At 39.1% G+C, this 17,223-nt stretch overlaps 1 protein-coding gene across 2 annotated transcripts in view; it reads left to right on the top strand.

Annotated features, from left to right (window-relative positions):
* The window catches only part of TMTC2 (transmembrane O-mannosyltransferase targeting cadherins 2), a 230,247-nt gene that overhangs the window by 114,920 nt on the left and 98,104 nt on the right, over window positions 1-17,223 (top strand). For both annotated transcript variants that reach the window (XM_075209365.1, XM_075209366.1), the window contains one exon: window positions 12,626-12,740. In XM_075209365.1, coding sequence (XP_075065466.1) covers window positions 12,626-12,740 — 115 coding nt within the window. The remainder of the gene's footprint in view (window positions 1-12,625; window positions 12,741-17,223) is intronic.

Consider the following 17,223-nt stretch of genomic DNA (forward strand, 5'->3'; position numbering starts at 1 on the left):
GCTATTATTAACCTCAATAACATTCAACAACAATTATTTCCACTAATTTCCAGTCTATTCTGAACACCTCACAATATTGTTTTTAGGCCAAAAGATTGCACCGAGGTAGCTTGAGCACATAATGCCAAAAACAGAGGTACAAGATGGAATTGTTCTGGGCCCTCCCTCCCACCCCTCGCGAGATTCGACGCGAGACTTGGACGACAGAGCCTCGTTTTCAATTTTTTGCCCGCCGGAAATATCCAAACAGTGCTCGGATCCCGTTCGGATCCGCACTGTTCGGGTGGGCTCGGATTAGCGGAATCCGAGCCCGCTCATCTCTATTTATTACAATTTTTTTCTGTTTTTAAATTGATGGGGTGGAGAATTACTTCATAAGAGGAGTATAATTTAGTTTAGATTAAGATATCAACATTGTGTTATGTAAATAACATGTCACATGTTACATTTGCAGGAAACAATCTGACTGTAAATACATGGTCAAGTATTTTTATTTTTTTTAAACAACTGATGCGTTTATATAACTTAATTTCTTCATCGTTGCATTCAGTTTGTAAATAGCACAATTAGTATGAACATTTGTTTTTTAAACAACACATTGCAATTCAGATGACAGCTACAGTACCATTAAACAAAAACCTTTTGTAGGCTAGTGTAAATGGTTTTGTATGTTCAGTGACATTTGTGGGTGACCAAGCTTGCATTTGTGGTTTATGAAAAGTTTTTTTGCTTTGTTTTCACTGCCAACTTTAATGTCAAATATACAGCCCCAAAGACCAGCAATTTAAAGGCTAACTCAACTTTACAAAGAATGTTATACATTTTTTGAAGGTCACTTATTTATAACAAGGATGTATTTATTGTTGGTTAGGTACTCTCTATTACAGTGTATCAAACAGTGTCTCTGTTTTACAATGGTTTTATGGGAAACTTTTTTTTTATATATGTGTGCAACTCTAAGTGCAGAGGTCTCCCTTGCCTTCACAAACACTGTTTGGCTGCCCACCTTACACAAGCCGTTCTCTCCCATGCCAGCCCACGCACTCGGATGTGAGCAAATGTGAAAACAGACCTTATCCATTTAAAGTCTCCTTACGCTTTGTTCTGTCTGGACCCCAAAAATCTGCCGCCTTTATACCAACTTGTCCCTACAATTCGGTTCTCATTCTCTATTTGGAGAAATTATGTGTGCTCTTTCCGACTAATTGCAAACCCATAAAGAATGGTACCTTTGTGGCACAACTCCTCCTGCGTTTGCAGATTGGACCAAACACAATTTAAAATTTCTCCCTGATTATAGTCCATTGGGGCTCTTTCCCTGAGCTCCATGATCGCCTTCACCGTGGCTCCTTTTATCAGTATCTTCAAATTTGTCATCTCTATGACAGTAAGATAAATCCTCAGACTTCCTGTCAACCCTCCCCCCTAGAAGAGCTTTTCCTGCTTAGAGCCTTGTCCAGAGGCCTTACCTCCACCTTTAAACTGTCTGTGAAGAACTTGACGAATCTGTTTGAGAAACACTTAAACAATTTTGAACTTGTTCCATATGTTGCAAAATAACTAAATAAAAGTAATCTGTGTGATGTTATTTTTACTTGGGTTGTGAAAAGTTAACTAATTAGTGTTGTCTTTGTATGTATGTGTGTCTGTATATGTAAAGTATATATGGACAAAAGTATTCGGACGCTTGACCATTGCACCAACAGTGACTGTAAAGTCATTATATTCAAATACATATACTTATATTGGTCTCCCTTTTGCAGCGATAGCAGTTTTGTCTCCTCTTGGAATGCTTGCCACAAGATGTTGGAGTGTTTCTGTGGGAATTCGTTTCTGTGGGAATCTGTGCCCATTCATTCTGTAGAGCATTTATGAGGTCAGGCACAGATGTTGAACGAGAAGGCCTGGCTCGTAGTCTCCGTTGCAGTTGATGCCAAAGGTGTTCGATGGGGTTGAGGTCAGGGCTCTGTACGCGCCAGTCAATTTTTTCCACACCAAACTCTTTAAACTATGGCTTTGCAGTCCTTACTTTGTGCACTGGGGCAAAGTCCTTCCCCAAACTGTTGCCACAACGTTGGAAGCATAGCATTTTCCAAAATGACTTGGTATGCTTAATCATTAAGATTGCCCTTCACTGGAGATAAGGTGCCTAGCCTAAACCATGAAAAACAGTCCCATACCATCTTCCCTCCTCCACCAAGCTTCACAGTTGGCATAATGCAGTCAGACAAGTGACGTTCTCCCAGCATCCACCAAACCCAGACTCTCCCATCTGACTGCCAACACAGAGAAGCGTGATTCGTCACTCCACAGAACACGTTTCCACTGCTCCACAGTCTATTGTCTGTGTTCTTTACACCACTCCATCCGACGCTTGACATTGGTCATGGTGATGTGAGGCTTGCATGCAGCTGCTCGGCCATGGAAACCCATTCCATTAAGCTCCAGCCACACAGTTTTTGTGCTTACGTTAATGCTAGTGGGTGTTTGGAGTTCTTCAGTTATGGAATCAGCAGAGCTTTCGCGACTTTTATACACCATGCGTCTTAGCAGTTGTTGACCCTCTCTGTGATTTTATGTGGTCTTCCGCTTCGTAACTGAGTTGCTGCTGTTCCTAAACACTTCCACTTTTTAATAACATCACTTACAGTTGGCCGTGGAATATCCAGAAGGGATGAAATTTCACAAACTGTCTTATTGCAAAGGTGGCATCCTATCACAGTACAACGCTTGAAGTCACTGAGCTCTTCAGAGCGACCCAATTTGTATCATAAATGTTTGCAAATAGAGACTGCATGACTAGGTGCTTGATTTTATACATCTCTGGCAACTGGTCTGATTGAATCTATTTAATATTTACAGGTGTGGGCAATACTTTTGTCCATAAAGTGTATATACACCAAGTAGTCACACCATTAAAACCATTGAAAGTGAAGTAAATAACATTGATCTTGTTAAAATGGCACCTGTCAAGGGATGGGATATATTAGGCAGTCAGTTCTTGAAATCCATGTGATGGAAGCAGGAAAAATGGGCAAGCATAAGGATCTTGACAAGGGACAATTGTGATGGCTAGACGACTGGGTCAGAACGTCTCCAAAACGGCAGGTCTTGTGTGGTGTTCCCAGTAGGAAGTGGTTAGTACCTACCAAAAGCAGTTCAAGTAAGGTGAACTGGCGACGGGGTCATGGGCGCCCAATGCTCATTGCTGCGCATAGAAAGTGTAGGCTAGTCCGTCTGGTCCAATCCCACAGAAGAGCCACTGTAGCACAAATTGCTGAAAAATACAATAGGCAAGTGACTGGTGGAGCTGGGCGATGGAGCACTGGAAGATAATAACCTGGTCTAATGAATCACGTTTTCTTTTATATCATGTGGATGGCCTGGTGCGTGTGTGTCATTTACCTGGGTAAGAGGTGGCATCAGGATGCACTATTGGATGAAGTCAAGCCTCTACATCCTCACCTTTTACCTCTATGCAGTATTGTGAAAGGATAGACCTCCTATACCACCCTGTCCTTGCTTGCTGGGGAATAGTTGGGCTTGCCTTCTAACTGTCCCCTATTTATCCCAAATTGTGTCCCTCTACATGCAGTAGGCGGGGCTACTGCTGCCACCACTAGACTCCTTTGTGGCACTTAGAACTGCTTCCTTCTTTGTAACTCCTTCTGCTAGTGTACTCCCTTGCTGGGCACCTGGGCTGGTACCACTTAGCTATTCCTTTAGATCAAAGTTGCTGTAGATGGTTCACACCTGAGCTATCATACTGGCCATAGCTGCAAGGTAGCGGACTGAGCTTTGGTACTGGGTGCTGGGCTCCAACCTCAGAACAGCCGGATAGCTGATTAGATTGGTCTAATCTGTAAGTCATAGGCATTACCGCTGTGGGTGTCAAAGCACAATCCTTTTGCAGCAAAGTTTATTAGCTCAGGAAGCCCTAAAAAGCATAGTTACATGCCAGTTTATGGTACTAGCGATCTTTCCAAAGTGTACAGATGGTATAATACATTACATGGTAAAACAGACCTCCTTTAATACACAGTTTTGCGGCCCTAACTTGGCAGGAGGTAAACCAGGCCCTGTCTTAGCTGGCACCGAAACGTGTGATATATCACATTCAATAATTACCATAACTATGTAATATCTTCACTCCTTGGAGCTAACACAATTTAAACTTTAACAAAATTTACATTAATCTCTTGATTTCCAAAACCTTGGTATTATGTTTCCTATATAATTTGCATCCTGTCTTAGAGAGATAGCAAGTCTAATTTCCCCCTCCTGTGCTTTCAGGCTAAACAGATGTGTTGGTCACTTCAAATGAAAACAATTAATTAACTTAATTTAGGATTTCCTCTCAAAGTTACAAAACCGATTTCCTCCAGCAAATGGCTACTGACTCAGAAATCAATATCTCAGAAATCAATACATTTCTAATACACGGCATTAAAAAGCAGTACATTGGCAATGATATAAATTGGCGCCTGCACAACTAATTGAAATATATTTCTACAATAAATTATTTCTATGTGTTCCAGCCACAACTATACATTATAATTATGGGAACACAACCAGTTATATCTACCTGCACTTAAAAATCTATGATGACATATTTCTTTGACTGCTGCCATGCTATTTTTAACTGGTTTTGTTGTGATGGACAGATAGCAATCTGTAGTACTAAAGCACTGCTTATAGGCATGCCTGCATTTTTTGGCCTCTGCAAATTATGATTATACTTTAATTCCCAGCCAAATATGTAGTTTGGGGACAAACAGAGACCTTAAAATTATTTCACTTTGTAAATCTACTCTGTTACTTAAAATACCTGGGAAATCAATCAGTGAAAACTCATGTGTCCTTTTGTTTTTGCTGGCAAAGGTCTGAATATTTTAGATGTGAATGAAAATAAGGTATTTCTTGTGGTCATATGATGATTTAAAGTGACATTACAGTTTGTAAGGCTTTTTGGGACAGTTTGGTTTAATATAAATATTTTATACACAAGTAGTGTTTGCTTTTAAATAGGGAATAAAACATATGGGCATATTTTGTGCAGTATACATGTTTTCTTTATATTTTATGTACATACTATAGTTGTCAAAAATGTAATAGAGTTTCTAGGGGCGCAAATGTATGGGCAGGTGAGTTAAAGAATTGCTCTCTTCACATGACTAGAAGACATCATAATACTTCAAGAACGTTATAAACATGTGTTTGCATTAGTTGGGAAAAATCATGTTCAACATATGTCTCAAACTGATATCCTATGGAACAGATAGCAGACGGCAAGCTAAAAATAACTGCAGTTTGAAAAGTTAGGCAGATGTCTGGACTCCTGTTGGCTTCAAGTGTCGCTGTAAGGAAACTTAGGCAGTTGGATCTCGGCAAGTTTTGTTTTTTATTTGGACAACTGCACAAGCGACAATGGTCCATGAGGAATAAATTGTTGCTTGTGTTTTGGGCAAATAAAAGTGTTCTGTATCTGCAGAATCCAGTGAAGAGATAATGCTTAGAGATCCTCCATTTATTGCAGTATAATAGTTTATGCTTGATGATATATATTGGTGAAAAACATAGAGGAAAGACTAGTGGAGGCCACTGGAAAGTATTTTTCTATTTTTTTCCTTATTAGAGCCACACAAGCTTGTCTTCAAGGCACTGATTTTTTTTTTCTTTATTTACCTGCTATTGAATTTCTTAAGGTTATGTCCCCTTCTATCCTGTGTAGACCACCTGTGTGTTTTGAAGGATGTTCTAATCAGTAGTTAAGTCAGACTTAAGGAATACATGTGACATGATTTTGTTACAGTTTTGGTAAAATAAATTGCCTTTAATTGCTTAATGTCATTCAGCTGTAAACTGGATTTTAAGATTAATTTGAACATTCCAAAATAGAATGTACAACATTTAAACAAACTCTGTTTAATCAGCTGTACAAATGATTATGATTAATCTTTGTGTAGGTGGAAGGTGAAAGTTTAGGTGATATTTCTAAAGTAAAAAAGAAAGTAATATATTTTTTATTGTAGATTTTGAGTCAGGGGGAAATAGACATCTATTATTGCTGTTTTAGGAAGTTTGCTGCATATACTTTTCCTTACTGTGCCACTTATGTTGCTGAGAACTACAAAAGGTAATTTTACAAGTTGAAGAAAAAAAAACTTGTTGGTTGAAAGCCAAGCATTGAGTGTGCTGCTTTGTATTAAGCTATAATGTGTCTAGGTTATTATTATTATTATTATGATGATTATTATTATTATTTTTATTTATTATTATTATTATTAATAATAATAATAATAATAATTTATTTTGTAAAATTGGTCATCGTGACTGTGGTGCAAGATGCCTATCTTACATTTTTATGGTAACAGAGGTCACGTCTTAATAATTTAATTGATGATTGCTCATCTTATGACTGCAATATCTCCTAATTCTTTTTCTTAAACAACTTGGGCTGTGGCTTTTCAATCATTTAGTGTAAGAGCACTCTAAATACTGTACATTAAAAACTATAGCTCATTCTAGAGCAGCATAAGATGTGGCTGGCACAGCTTTTTTATTTATGCAAGTGCACCATATTGTCCACATAGGACTTCATTTAGAGTCGGACGCAAAGTTCAATTTAGGCGCATCTAACCAAAAAACACTACCACGCATGTGCAGAAAGCTCCAAATCCACCTGCATCTTGGACGCAATTGACACTTGGGACAGTTTGCGACTCACTACGAGAGAATGGGAGGAACGCAGAATTGTGAAGGCGTGACCATGTAAATGCATCCTAGTCGCAGTGAGGCGCAGACGCAACATACGTCAAAACAGGGCTAAAGCTGTGCGGCAGGAATTAGGTGGCGCAGGCTTTAGCTAGCTGCAGGAACTGCTTGCAGCTCAATAGGGTATTATGAGTGGGAAGCAACTGGGGTTTGCTTGCAACTCGTAATACCCTACTAAGCTGCAGCACACTCCCACTTCTACACTCCTTACACAGACTTTACGTCCGACTCTAAATGAGGTCCATAGTGTTTTTCAAGGTACACCATAATTGCCAACCTTTTTAAAGTTCTTTCTGGGAGATCCCAGGCAGGGGGGCGTGTTTGGAGGGCGGGGTGCAGTGAATCGCGTCATTTTGACAGCAAGAGGCCATTTGCGGGATATTTGCCTGCTCTCCCGGAAGCCTGGGAGATCTACCCGAATTTCGGGAGTCTCCCGGACATTCCAGGAGAGTTGGCAAGTTTGAGGTACACGCCCACTTTCCTTTGCTTGTAAACACCTCTGTAAAAGGGGATCTGTCTTCTGGATACTCTGGAAAATGTGTATCATGGTGGAAACAATATAAACAACAGTATAAAGTCTAATCTAGTAATGCTTTAGGACAATCCCCATTCATTGCATTAAACTTATCAATTTTTCTCTGATATTACTGCTTGTTATTAGCCTATTTATCGTTTACTCCATTAATCAGGAGAGGGATAAAAGGACTACTTTTATTGCATGTCCCTTTTGTGAGTTTGAAGGTTTTTATCAAAGTGCGTTTAAAAATGTCTCTTTCTGCAGAAATGCTACTGGAAGAGTTTGTTGAGTTTGGTTCCAGCACCTCTGACCAGGTGGACAATGCAAGTCCTTTTTGCTGTGCTCCGACCTGTAAAATAGACCTTTTCTATTCTATAGCTCTTTTGCATTTTCTCAAGTTATACTTACTGTTATGTGTTTACTGTTGAATGTCTATAATGTGTGTGCCTTTGGAATGTCTAGGAAAAAGTGCAGGGTGTATATGTATACAATCTCAAATTGAAGTGTGCTTTGATCAAACTGGGAGCTCATCATGCTGACTTCCATTTAGATGTGTCTTTGTGCTGACAGTCAATGTTTTAACAAAAATATATTTACCTTTTTGATTAGTTTTCACTTACAAATGAAGATGCTATGAATTGGGCTATATGTTACTTTGATTAAAAAAATATATATTTGAAGAGATGAATGAATGTATTGCTGGGTCAAATGACAGACACAATCACCATCACAAGTTGAATGTGTGGTGTGAACTTTGTTTCATATAGATTTACACCACAGTTTGTCTGTCTCAGTTTGATATGAAGTATATATCACTTTGCTGTTGAAAAACCCTATACCTTACACTAACTTTGTTTAAGGTTCCTGTTTGTCTGAATTTATTTGTCACTCGTGACACTGCTACTGCATATTTGCCAACTTTCTTATCGTTGGCTTCAGGGAGATCCCGGGGGAGTGGGCGTGCGGGGGCGAGGCTTGATGACTCACATTTTGACCCCGCCCCCTAAACGTTTGTCACAATTTTGTCCAATTACAGCAGGGGGAGGCTAAGATGACCATATTTGCATCATTAAGCCCCGCCCCTGCCACTTATCTATTGCAGGGGCGAGAACCGGGAGGTTGCCCTGCTCTCCCATGAGCCCGAGAAGTCTCCCAGAGTTTCCCGGACATCCCGGGAGAGTAGGCAACTATGCGTTAAAGAAAAGCAGCTAATGAATCTCTAGAGACTGAAGTGTCTTTTACATGTCTGTCTCCTTTACTGAAGTCATCTTGTCTTACCTGTCAGTCTTTGATTAAATCTTGGTCTCCATGAAAATGGCCACCTCCATAGGCATCAATACATGGACATAGGACAGATTTTCTGAACTGTCATCATGCCACAGATGGCGAAACCAACCAAGTCTTGTACTGGCTCAGCATCAGGGAGAATGCCAGACTCTTCAAGGAGTGAGGGAGATCACCCCTATTTCAGAGAGTCTCCCTGACATTCAGGGAGAGTTGACAAGTATGTGCTACTGTCACATGTACCCGGCCCTCACTAACGCAATAACACACATTCGAGGCTGAATACAAATAAGTGCTTAGGCTGAAGTCAGTCAGACCCTGAGAAGGGTGCTCTAGAGGCAAACAGTGGCTTTCTCCACATTGGTTTTAAAAGAACAAAACTGCCACTGATTTTCAGTATGTTAATTTAAAATTTCCTTGGCCTTAAAAAATTTGTTTTATGAAGTTGCTTTTCTCTCCCTTGGTCATCTCTGTCTCTTCAGATTCTCCTGATGGTCCGTGTTTCTTCAGGCTAACCTGAATATGCCAACAGCCATAAGTACTTAAGTGCGAGGGTGTTAAAATCTCCCTGCTAGTATATACGGAGAAAGCCTTCAAAATTGAATTGGATATTACAAAACAAATGAAAATATATGAATGGACTGGAGTTGCTTGATGTATGTACATGCCTTCCTAACAGGGTAACAGCTGGTATGGTGTCCATCAGGAGAGGGAAGCTCTGACGGTGCACCCCCTCAGCTGCTGGGCCCGAAACATGTCAATCTTTAAGTTGCACCAATCTGATGGGGTTCTTGGAACTGTTAACGGAAAATAAAAAGGGTTGATGGTCCTTCTGTGATCAGGGCATCATCATCACCATTTGTTTGTATAGCGCCACTAATTCCACAGCTCTGTAAAGAGAACTCATTCACATCAGTCCCTGCCCCATTGGAGCTTACAGTCTAAATTCCCTAACACACACACACACACACACACACACACACACACACACACACACACACACACACACACACACACAGAGACTAGGGTCAATTTGATAGCAGCCAATTAACCTACTAATATGTTTTTGTGGGAGGAAACCCACACAAACATGGGGAGAACATACAAAATCAACACGGATAAGGCCATGGTCGAGAATTGAACTCATGACCCTAGTGCTGTGAGGCAGAAGTGCTAACCACTTAGCCACCATGTTGCATCACTGGGTCATCACTAAGGCCACTGATAGCAGGGCTCAGAAATATGGTTGTTATCATCATCAAAATACATTAACCCCTTGTACTTAGTGACTTGCTGAAAAATTTTGATTAAAGTAACCTCAGATTTATTGTAATCATGACAACACGAACATATTATTTTTATAATTATCCTGAATTTAATGAAAATTCATGGCTGCTTAATTTCCTTGTATTAATATTTGCACAGATGTCATGACAAAAGTATTGGCATTTTTTTTTTTTTTTAAAATACTGTTGAGAGCATCGAGGGCATAAACGATGACAATTAGAATAGTATAAAAACAGATTTTAGACAATGCACACAATTCAATTTGTAACATAAATAAATATTGTGTTTTTAAACTAAGTTTATTATTATTAAACTTAAATAATGTAAGCTTGAGTGAATAATATAGCCAGATATGTACACAGTATAGGTGTTTTCATATCCTGTATGTAGGTACTAAGCACAGAAACCTAAAAAGTACAGTTCTATATCCATGGCTTCATATAACTCTTATATTGTTTCTTATTTACAGTATGTTGTTTTCTGTCAAGTTTGCTAAATGCTTTAATTTCAGAAATAATTTAATAGAACCCAGATGGAAGTTTACGCACTTTGTAACTGAAAAAAAAAAGTCTGTTTTACGTTGCTTAACATTTGAATATTTAAACATTGTTTCTCAATTAAAGTTTCCATGAAGAAGGCCAAGAAACTGTGTACGACAATTGAATTAATCAGATATCTCTAGTCTTGGAGACTCCTTGAAACAATGTATGCCTTAAGGCAGGTCGTGTCACCACCCACACAGATCACTTTTTACGTGATACAGTATTTAATAGAAGAGCAAGCAAGTAAAGTGTTGCTAATGCCTCTGTGTTTTAAAGTCCTGCAATGAGTTGCTAATGAAAAACATAACTTTCCATTCAGCTTGCTATGCAAGCCAGCTATGTCCCAATCCAATTTGCATTTCCTTTGTGAAACTATGTTTTAGTATTTTTAACTACAGATCTTGTACAGACATAGATGTTCCCAGAGATGCATTTTATATAAGTGATGAGCACTTCCTGTGTAAGTTGCACATTACATCGCCCTCCTGAAGCTCCCCTCACTAGACACCAGGGGCAACTCCATTCAGCTGTTTTTAATGGGGATCAGTCATTCATCACCACAGTCCCAGATTAAAGCCTGTATGGCTGTGCAGACCCCTATTGGTCCGTGTAGGCACACCCCTCTTGCAGGCTCCATTTCTAGAATGACAAACCAGCTACACTTCCATAGCTAACAGAGACTGCAGCTTTAAAGTTGTGATTGTACATAATCCTGCTATGGTTGTTGCTCATTAGGACATCTAAAGCAACATTTTCTAAATTGCAAAGTAAAAGGTTAATGCAGGAGTGGTTTGTTAATACTGGTAACTGTGCATTAGGACACAAGGGGCCTGATCCATTAAGGATCTTAAATTAAGACGTTTCTTATTTAAGTCTCCTGGACAAAACCATGTTACAATGCAAGGGGAGCAAATTAGTATTATGTTTTGCACATAAGTTAAATACTGACACTTTTTTCATGTAGTACACAAATATCAACTTTAAATTTCAGTGTACAAATAAGCTATCAAGTATTTGTGTGCTACATGAAAAAACAGTCGGCATTAAACTTATGTGCAAAACAGAACACTAATTTGCACCCCTTGCATTGTAACATGGTTTTGTCCAGGAGACTTAAATTAGAAACTTCTTAATTTAAGATCTGTATGAATCAGGCCCAAGTGCTACTTATAGAATATGGTGTACCATACTGGTACTTTGCGATCAGAAAATACTATTGATTAGGAGAGCCACAGTTAAACCTCTTTATAACTGCATGAGGCCCATGGACCACATGTTGCCCACCAAAGCAATTTAGTGTATGATGAGGGCGTGCTCGCTTGCTCTTCAACTATTTTAGAAGTAAGAGTCTCATCTGGTGGTTGTTGGGCATAATGGGATTTGTGACTCAACCGGGAAGAGCTACAAGTGACCGCAAACAGGAGGCGAGAGTTAATTATTCTGTGATTGGCATTAGAAGAAATATATATAAAGTACATTGTACAAACATCTTTAAAGTCAGTGAACTTGGTATATTATTGATTATAATATTATATATATTGTTATATTAATATTATTGGTAATATCGATTTGGCTTTATTATGATCTATAGAAATGCTGTTCTAAAGTTACTGATTTTATAGCGGCTGAATTTATATTATTACCAGCTGCTATAAATATATTATATTTTTATGTTGCAGCACAGGACATTGCATGTTCTTTCTACATTTTTGTTTCCAAAATGTGAGCTATTTCCGATGAGTCTTGTGGCTGTGGCCTCAGCTGCACTGTCCTGCTAGTTATTCTTTTTTCCCCCTCTAATGCCAGCAGAAGCTCTTCATGATTCAGCAGGCACTTACTGTGCTAAAGTAATTACTTGTGCAGGAACATTTGTCATTATTAGTTGATCTTTGTAGCATAGCAATATTGCTTGACAGTGGGAGAGCTGATACAGAACCCATTCTAGAATAAAAGCTTACAGCATGAACTGTTGGTGCCTAGTAGTAATGAGTGTGACATTGTGGGAAATGAATGGACCTATTTTGTATGCCGATGTTGAGGCGAAAATGATGCATTTCTTACTCAAAGTCATAATTGTGATACTGTTTTAAAAAAAAAAATATGACAACTACACTTTTAAAGATTAACCAGACGTGATCAGATGAAATAATTTTTTAGAATTAACCTATGTCTTGTTTATTATAGAGGCAGAAGTATTGATATGTGTGTTTTTATCTGGCAGCATGGGGAAACCTTGGGAATGTATTGAAGAGCCAGAGCAAGATTTCCGAAGCAGAAAGAGCTTACAGGAATGCCTTGTACTACCGCAGCAATATGGCTGATATGCTGTATAACTTGTGAGTATGTCATGCTGCATCTTCCGGTGTTAGAAATACTGTTGAATTAATTGCTTACAACGTCTGCTGCTAATCAGCATTTAGCCTTCTTCAAAATCATTTTCTGTTCCCTAGTACTCTCTGTATTTTTCTTCAGCAAACACATTCATCAGCTAGAATATACTGTGTTGATTTGTCTGTCTGTATGTACTCAAGAAACTCCTATTTCACCCATTGTGAAAATATTCTATGCTGTAATGCATTACTAAATTATCAAAGCACAATTGCATATGAGCACAGCTTACATATATAAATGATTTCCTAAAACCAGCGGTGCTTGTATACATACATATATATATATATATATATATTTATGAATGTAAGCAAAGCTGGTTTTAGAGAAATTAGGGCTCAGTGAGAATTTGAAGGTGGAGCAACATACATTGGGACTTATGGGTCAGTTGCAACATTTTACATGTAAATGAAAAGCTGCACAGGAAACAGTCCTGGGGTTAAAAGTATCAAGGTGCGATTTTGCAAGTCCAGCGATTTTCTCGGGAGAGTTGAAAACTCGCTGATGTATGAAGCTGAGATTTCATGTAAAATCGCCAGAGATATGTTTCTGTCAAAATCGCTATTTCCAAAATCGATAGAGATCAAACTCCTGACTGTTTGCCAATCTAGCTATCCAAGTCTCAAATGTATGAAGTTGTGATTAAGCAAACTCTCCTGAGTTTGCTTTAAAAATCGCTATATACAACACGCTGCATCCTATGAGCGTGATTAGTAAACACATCACTGTAAACAGCCGGAGGTCCTGACAGTTGTCAAATGTGTAAAAATAGTTAAAAGTTTTTTAAAAAAAACTAGGTGGGGTCCCCCCGCATTGCCATTATTAACCCTAGTGCTGCCTGCCTACGGCTGGTTACGTGAAAATAGGGGAAAAAAATTGCGTGGGGTCCTCCCCCCGATTTTCACATAACCAACACTAGGCAAACCAGCCTGAGGTGGGTGATACTATAGCAGGGGGAAACGACAGCGTGGGAAATCCCTCATACTATAAATAGACCTCGCACGTGAGCTAAGTTCATTGCGTATCGGAGCATCTACAGTGTAGAAGCTGCTTTGCGCCGTCTATCTCTTTTTAACCAAGCATGTTCCAGATTGGATTACAAATATGGGGTCCTTCTGGCTGAAGATAAGAAGACTGCAATCAACAAGGGGGCCCTCCTGGGCAGAAGAACTGAAGATTTTTCCAAGAATGGAATTTGGGATACAAATTTATTTGGGACGTTTACAAGCCGGACTTTGTAATTACAAATACTTTTGGAGATTTCAAGCAGGGACTTGGGAATTACAAATACTTTTGGACTTTGTTTTCAAGCATTTTTGGATTAAAAGCTATTGACGAAAGAAGAAGAAATCTGATTTGGTAAGTATTTTGGGGTTTTCTTTTTTTAATAAATATATGTGGTATTAATGAGGGTGTGTATTGTTTTTATCTGGGTTTTATTTTTATTAAAGTTTGGTGGTTTTAAACAGGGAGTAGTTGTTTATTTAACATTTGGTTTTGTGCAGCTACAGGTCCCAGCCAGCCCTGGGTGTCAGGGTATGTTGGCACATGTTCTCCATGTGCCAGCATGCCCAGGCTGCCATGTGTATGCTGGTGTTTGTAGTTATACAAGTATCAGCATGCCCACACTATTTATGGCAGCCCGGGCTGGCTGGGACTTGTAGTTCCACAAAACAAGATGGCATCTGTTTATTTTTTTACACTACATTCGCCGCTATTACAATACTACCCACAGCCCACGGGGTTAGGAAGAACCCTAGTGCTTTTAGCACTGGGCTGGGTCTTCCTAGTAGAGGGGCCCGGTTGTTTTTTCCGCCGGACCCCACTTCCTAGGGAATCCAGCCCAGCGCTGAGCAGCCTGGGGTTGGTTTGTCATTATGGCAGGGGGACCCCCTGCCACGTGTCCCCCTGCTATAGTGCCACCCACCCCAGGCTGGTTTGCCTAGTGCTGGTTATGTGAAAATCGGGGGGGACCCCATGCAAATTCCCCCCCCGATTTTTCACATAACCAGCAGTAGGCTGGCAGCACTAGGGTTAATAGTGGCTGGGCGCTGGGACCCCACCCTTTTTTTTTAAAAAAAAAAACCTTTATCTACTTTTAAACATTTGACAGCTGCCAGACCTCCAACTGAATAGGCAGAACAGTGTAACAGTGATGTGTTTACTAATCTCTCAGCTAGATAAGGACAAGATAAGAGAGTTTGCTAAACACGGTAGTGTTTGACATCGCAGCAAATCGCCAGAGATGACCAGCGACTTTTAAAAATCGCAGTTTAATACATCTGGCGACATTGAGACTAAAATCGCGAGTTATCACTCGCGATGTGCCACGATTTTAAAGCTCTGAAAAAAATCGGAGCTAGATACATTGACCCCCTAATATTGTATGCATGGCACACACAATGACCAGTATAAATTTTAAAAGAAAGACTTTGTTGCAACAGATCAGCAAAAAGTATGTTCATTATACAAAAACTTTCCCCCCAATGTTTCAAATGTGCAAAGAATAATGTTTGTTATAAAAAAAAAAGCACTTTCTTGTCTTTATATACAGTACATCTGTACCTTGATGCATGTACTGATAACTGTGTAAGCACCACTGCAGCATAGGCTGTCTGATTTATCTTTTCTCTTTTTTTTTTTTAACACATATTACACCTTCACTACAGAACACTGCTTGACACAAAACACGGTTGTTCTTTGTACTTGCCATTTGCGGCATTAGCGATCTAGGTGTAGAAATACTTAGGGAACAGACTGTGACATCAAGTGATATAGTTGTGAAAATGCTACAAGCAGAAAAACAAGCATTTTTTTTAAAGAATCATAAGGTACATTGCAAAATCCTCTTTGGTAACATCATTTGGCTTGATTTATGCTGTGAACCTAGTTTTTTGCTAAGGTACACAGGTGTGCAAATGCGTTGTTTGATAGTATGAGGGTATTCCTTGTTGGCGATGCGGACCCATGCAGTGAGATTATCAATTGAGACAAAGGGGTGGAGAATGTACATTTCTAGCTGCACGACTTGCTTAATGAAAGGGTGCACAGCAAATTCTAATCCACAACAACACTTTTGAAAAACTGTACAAGACAAATTGGAGTGAATTGCCAATTTACTGATTATAAATTATGACTTGTGAAACCTGAATTTACATGATTCATCTCTATATACTATAAAGAGCAATAAACATTATACAGCTAAAATGTGTAGTAATATGCAGCGTGATGTCTAGGAGCCAAATACACACCTCTGGGAGACAATGGTTTATTGGAAATAAAAATGTGAATTGAATCTGAAAAATGTACACCTGGGAGCTATACAATTAACAGTTTATGTAGAGGAAAGCTGAATCTTCCATTCTCTTCCTTTGTCAATTTAGTATACAGCACATATTCTGACTGAATTTGAAATCCAATGTTGCATGAAATACAAATTAAGACATATATATATTGCTTGTTATTAAGAGAACCCCTATATGACAATAAGGTCTAAAGCAAATTGCTGCACAAGTTACTTGGTTCTTACAATGCGACTGCTTTTCCTTTTGTATGATTTGGAATATTATCCCAACACCCTGTTCCTTTTATGATGGAGAGTGGATCTCTTAAATCAATTTTTTTTTTACTTGTCTTTATATTCTCTATAAAAGTGTGTGCTTTCTTTATTTTGATAGTTCATATTGGCTTTTCACCTGGATTCTTCTCAGCAGAATTATAAGTGTTTTATAAAGATAATATATATATGGCACACTGCCCATACACTGACAGCAGAACAGGGTGGATTATGCGCTGGGCGACCTAGTTCCCTGGTTAGGGCCCAGTGGAGACCTGAAGGTCCTGGCTGCAGTCTAGATAATTTAACTGTTTTTTTTCCTCATTGGGACCCGGATGAATAAATGTGATATGGTGGAAAGGGGAATGCCATAGGAAAGATATTTATTTTGGCTGGGGGGGTGTTTGGGCTCAAACCAGTATCTTGCCTAGGCTCCCATCCGGGACACAGTTGAAAGCACACTTGAGAATATAATATAAACTGTAATCGGAGTACAGCATACACAGAACTGCTCTAGCAAATTTGTAGAGATAGGAATCGGATCATAAATCCTTATAGTGATGTTCTGTAACAGGCATAACTATAGCAGATTAATATACATGTACACACTTACCATGACATGTCTGTAAAATAAACTTGGTAAAGCTGAATTTTGTTTAGTTTTCCAACTTAAAACAGCAGTATTTACTAATAGAAATATAATATAGAGTAAAGATGCAGCGCTCTCAGATGAACCTGCCCAAATCATTCAAACAATGCAAGACATGGTTATTCATGTTCCATAAGGGAGCTTTAGGAAGGGGACTCCTTGAATTTGAGCCAACAAAGCCACATTGCTGTAAAACTAGTGAGTCGCTGTCGGCTAGGCATAGAGA

The sequence above is a fragment of the Mixophyes fleayi genome, chromosome 4 (genome assembly GCF_038048845.1).
Source record: "Mixophyes fleayi isolate aMixFle1 chromosome 4, aMixFle1.hap1, whole genome shotgun sequence".
Classification (NCBI taxonomy): domain Eukaryota; kingdom Metazoa; phylum Chordata; class Amphibia; order Anura; family Limnodynastidae; genus Mixophyes; species Mixophyes fleayi.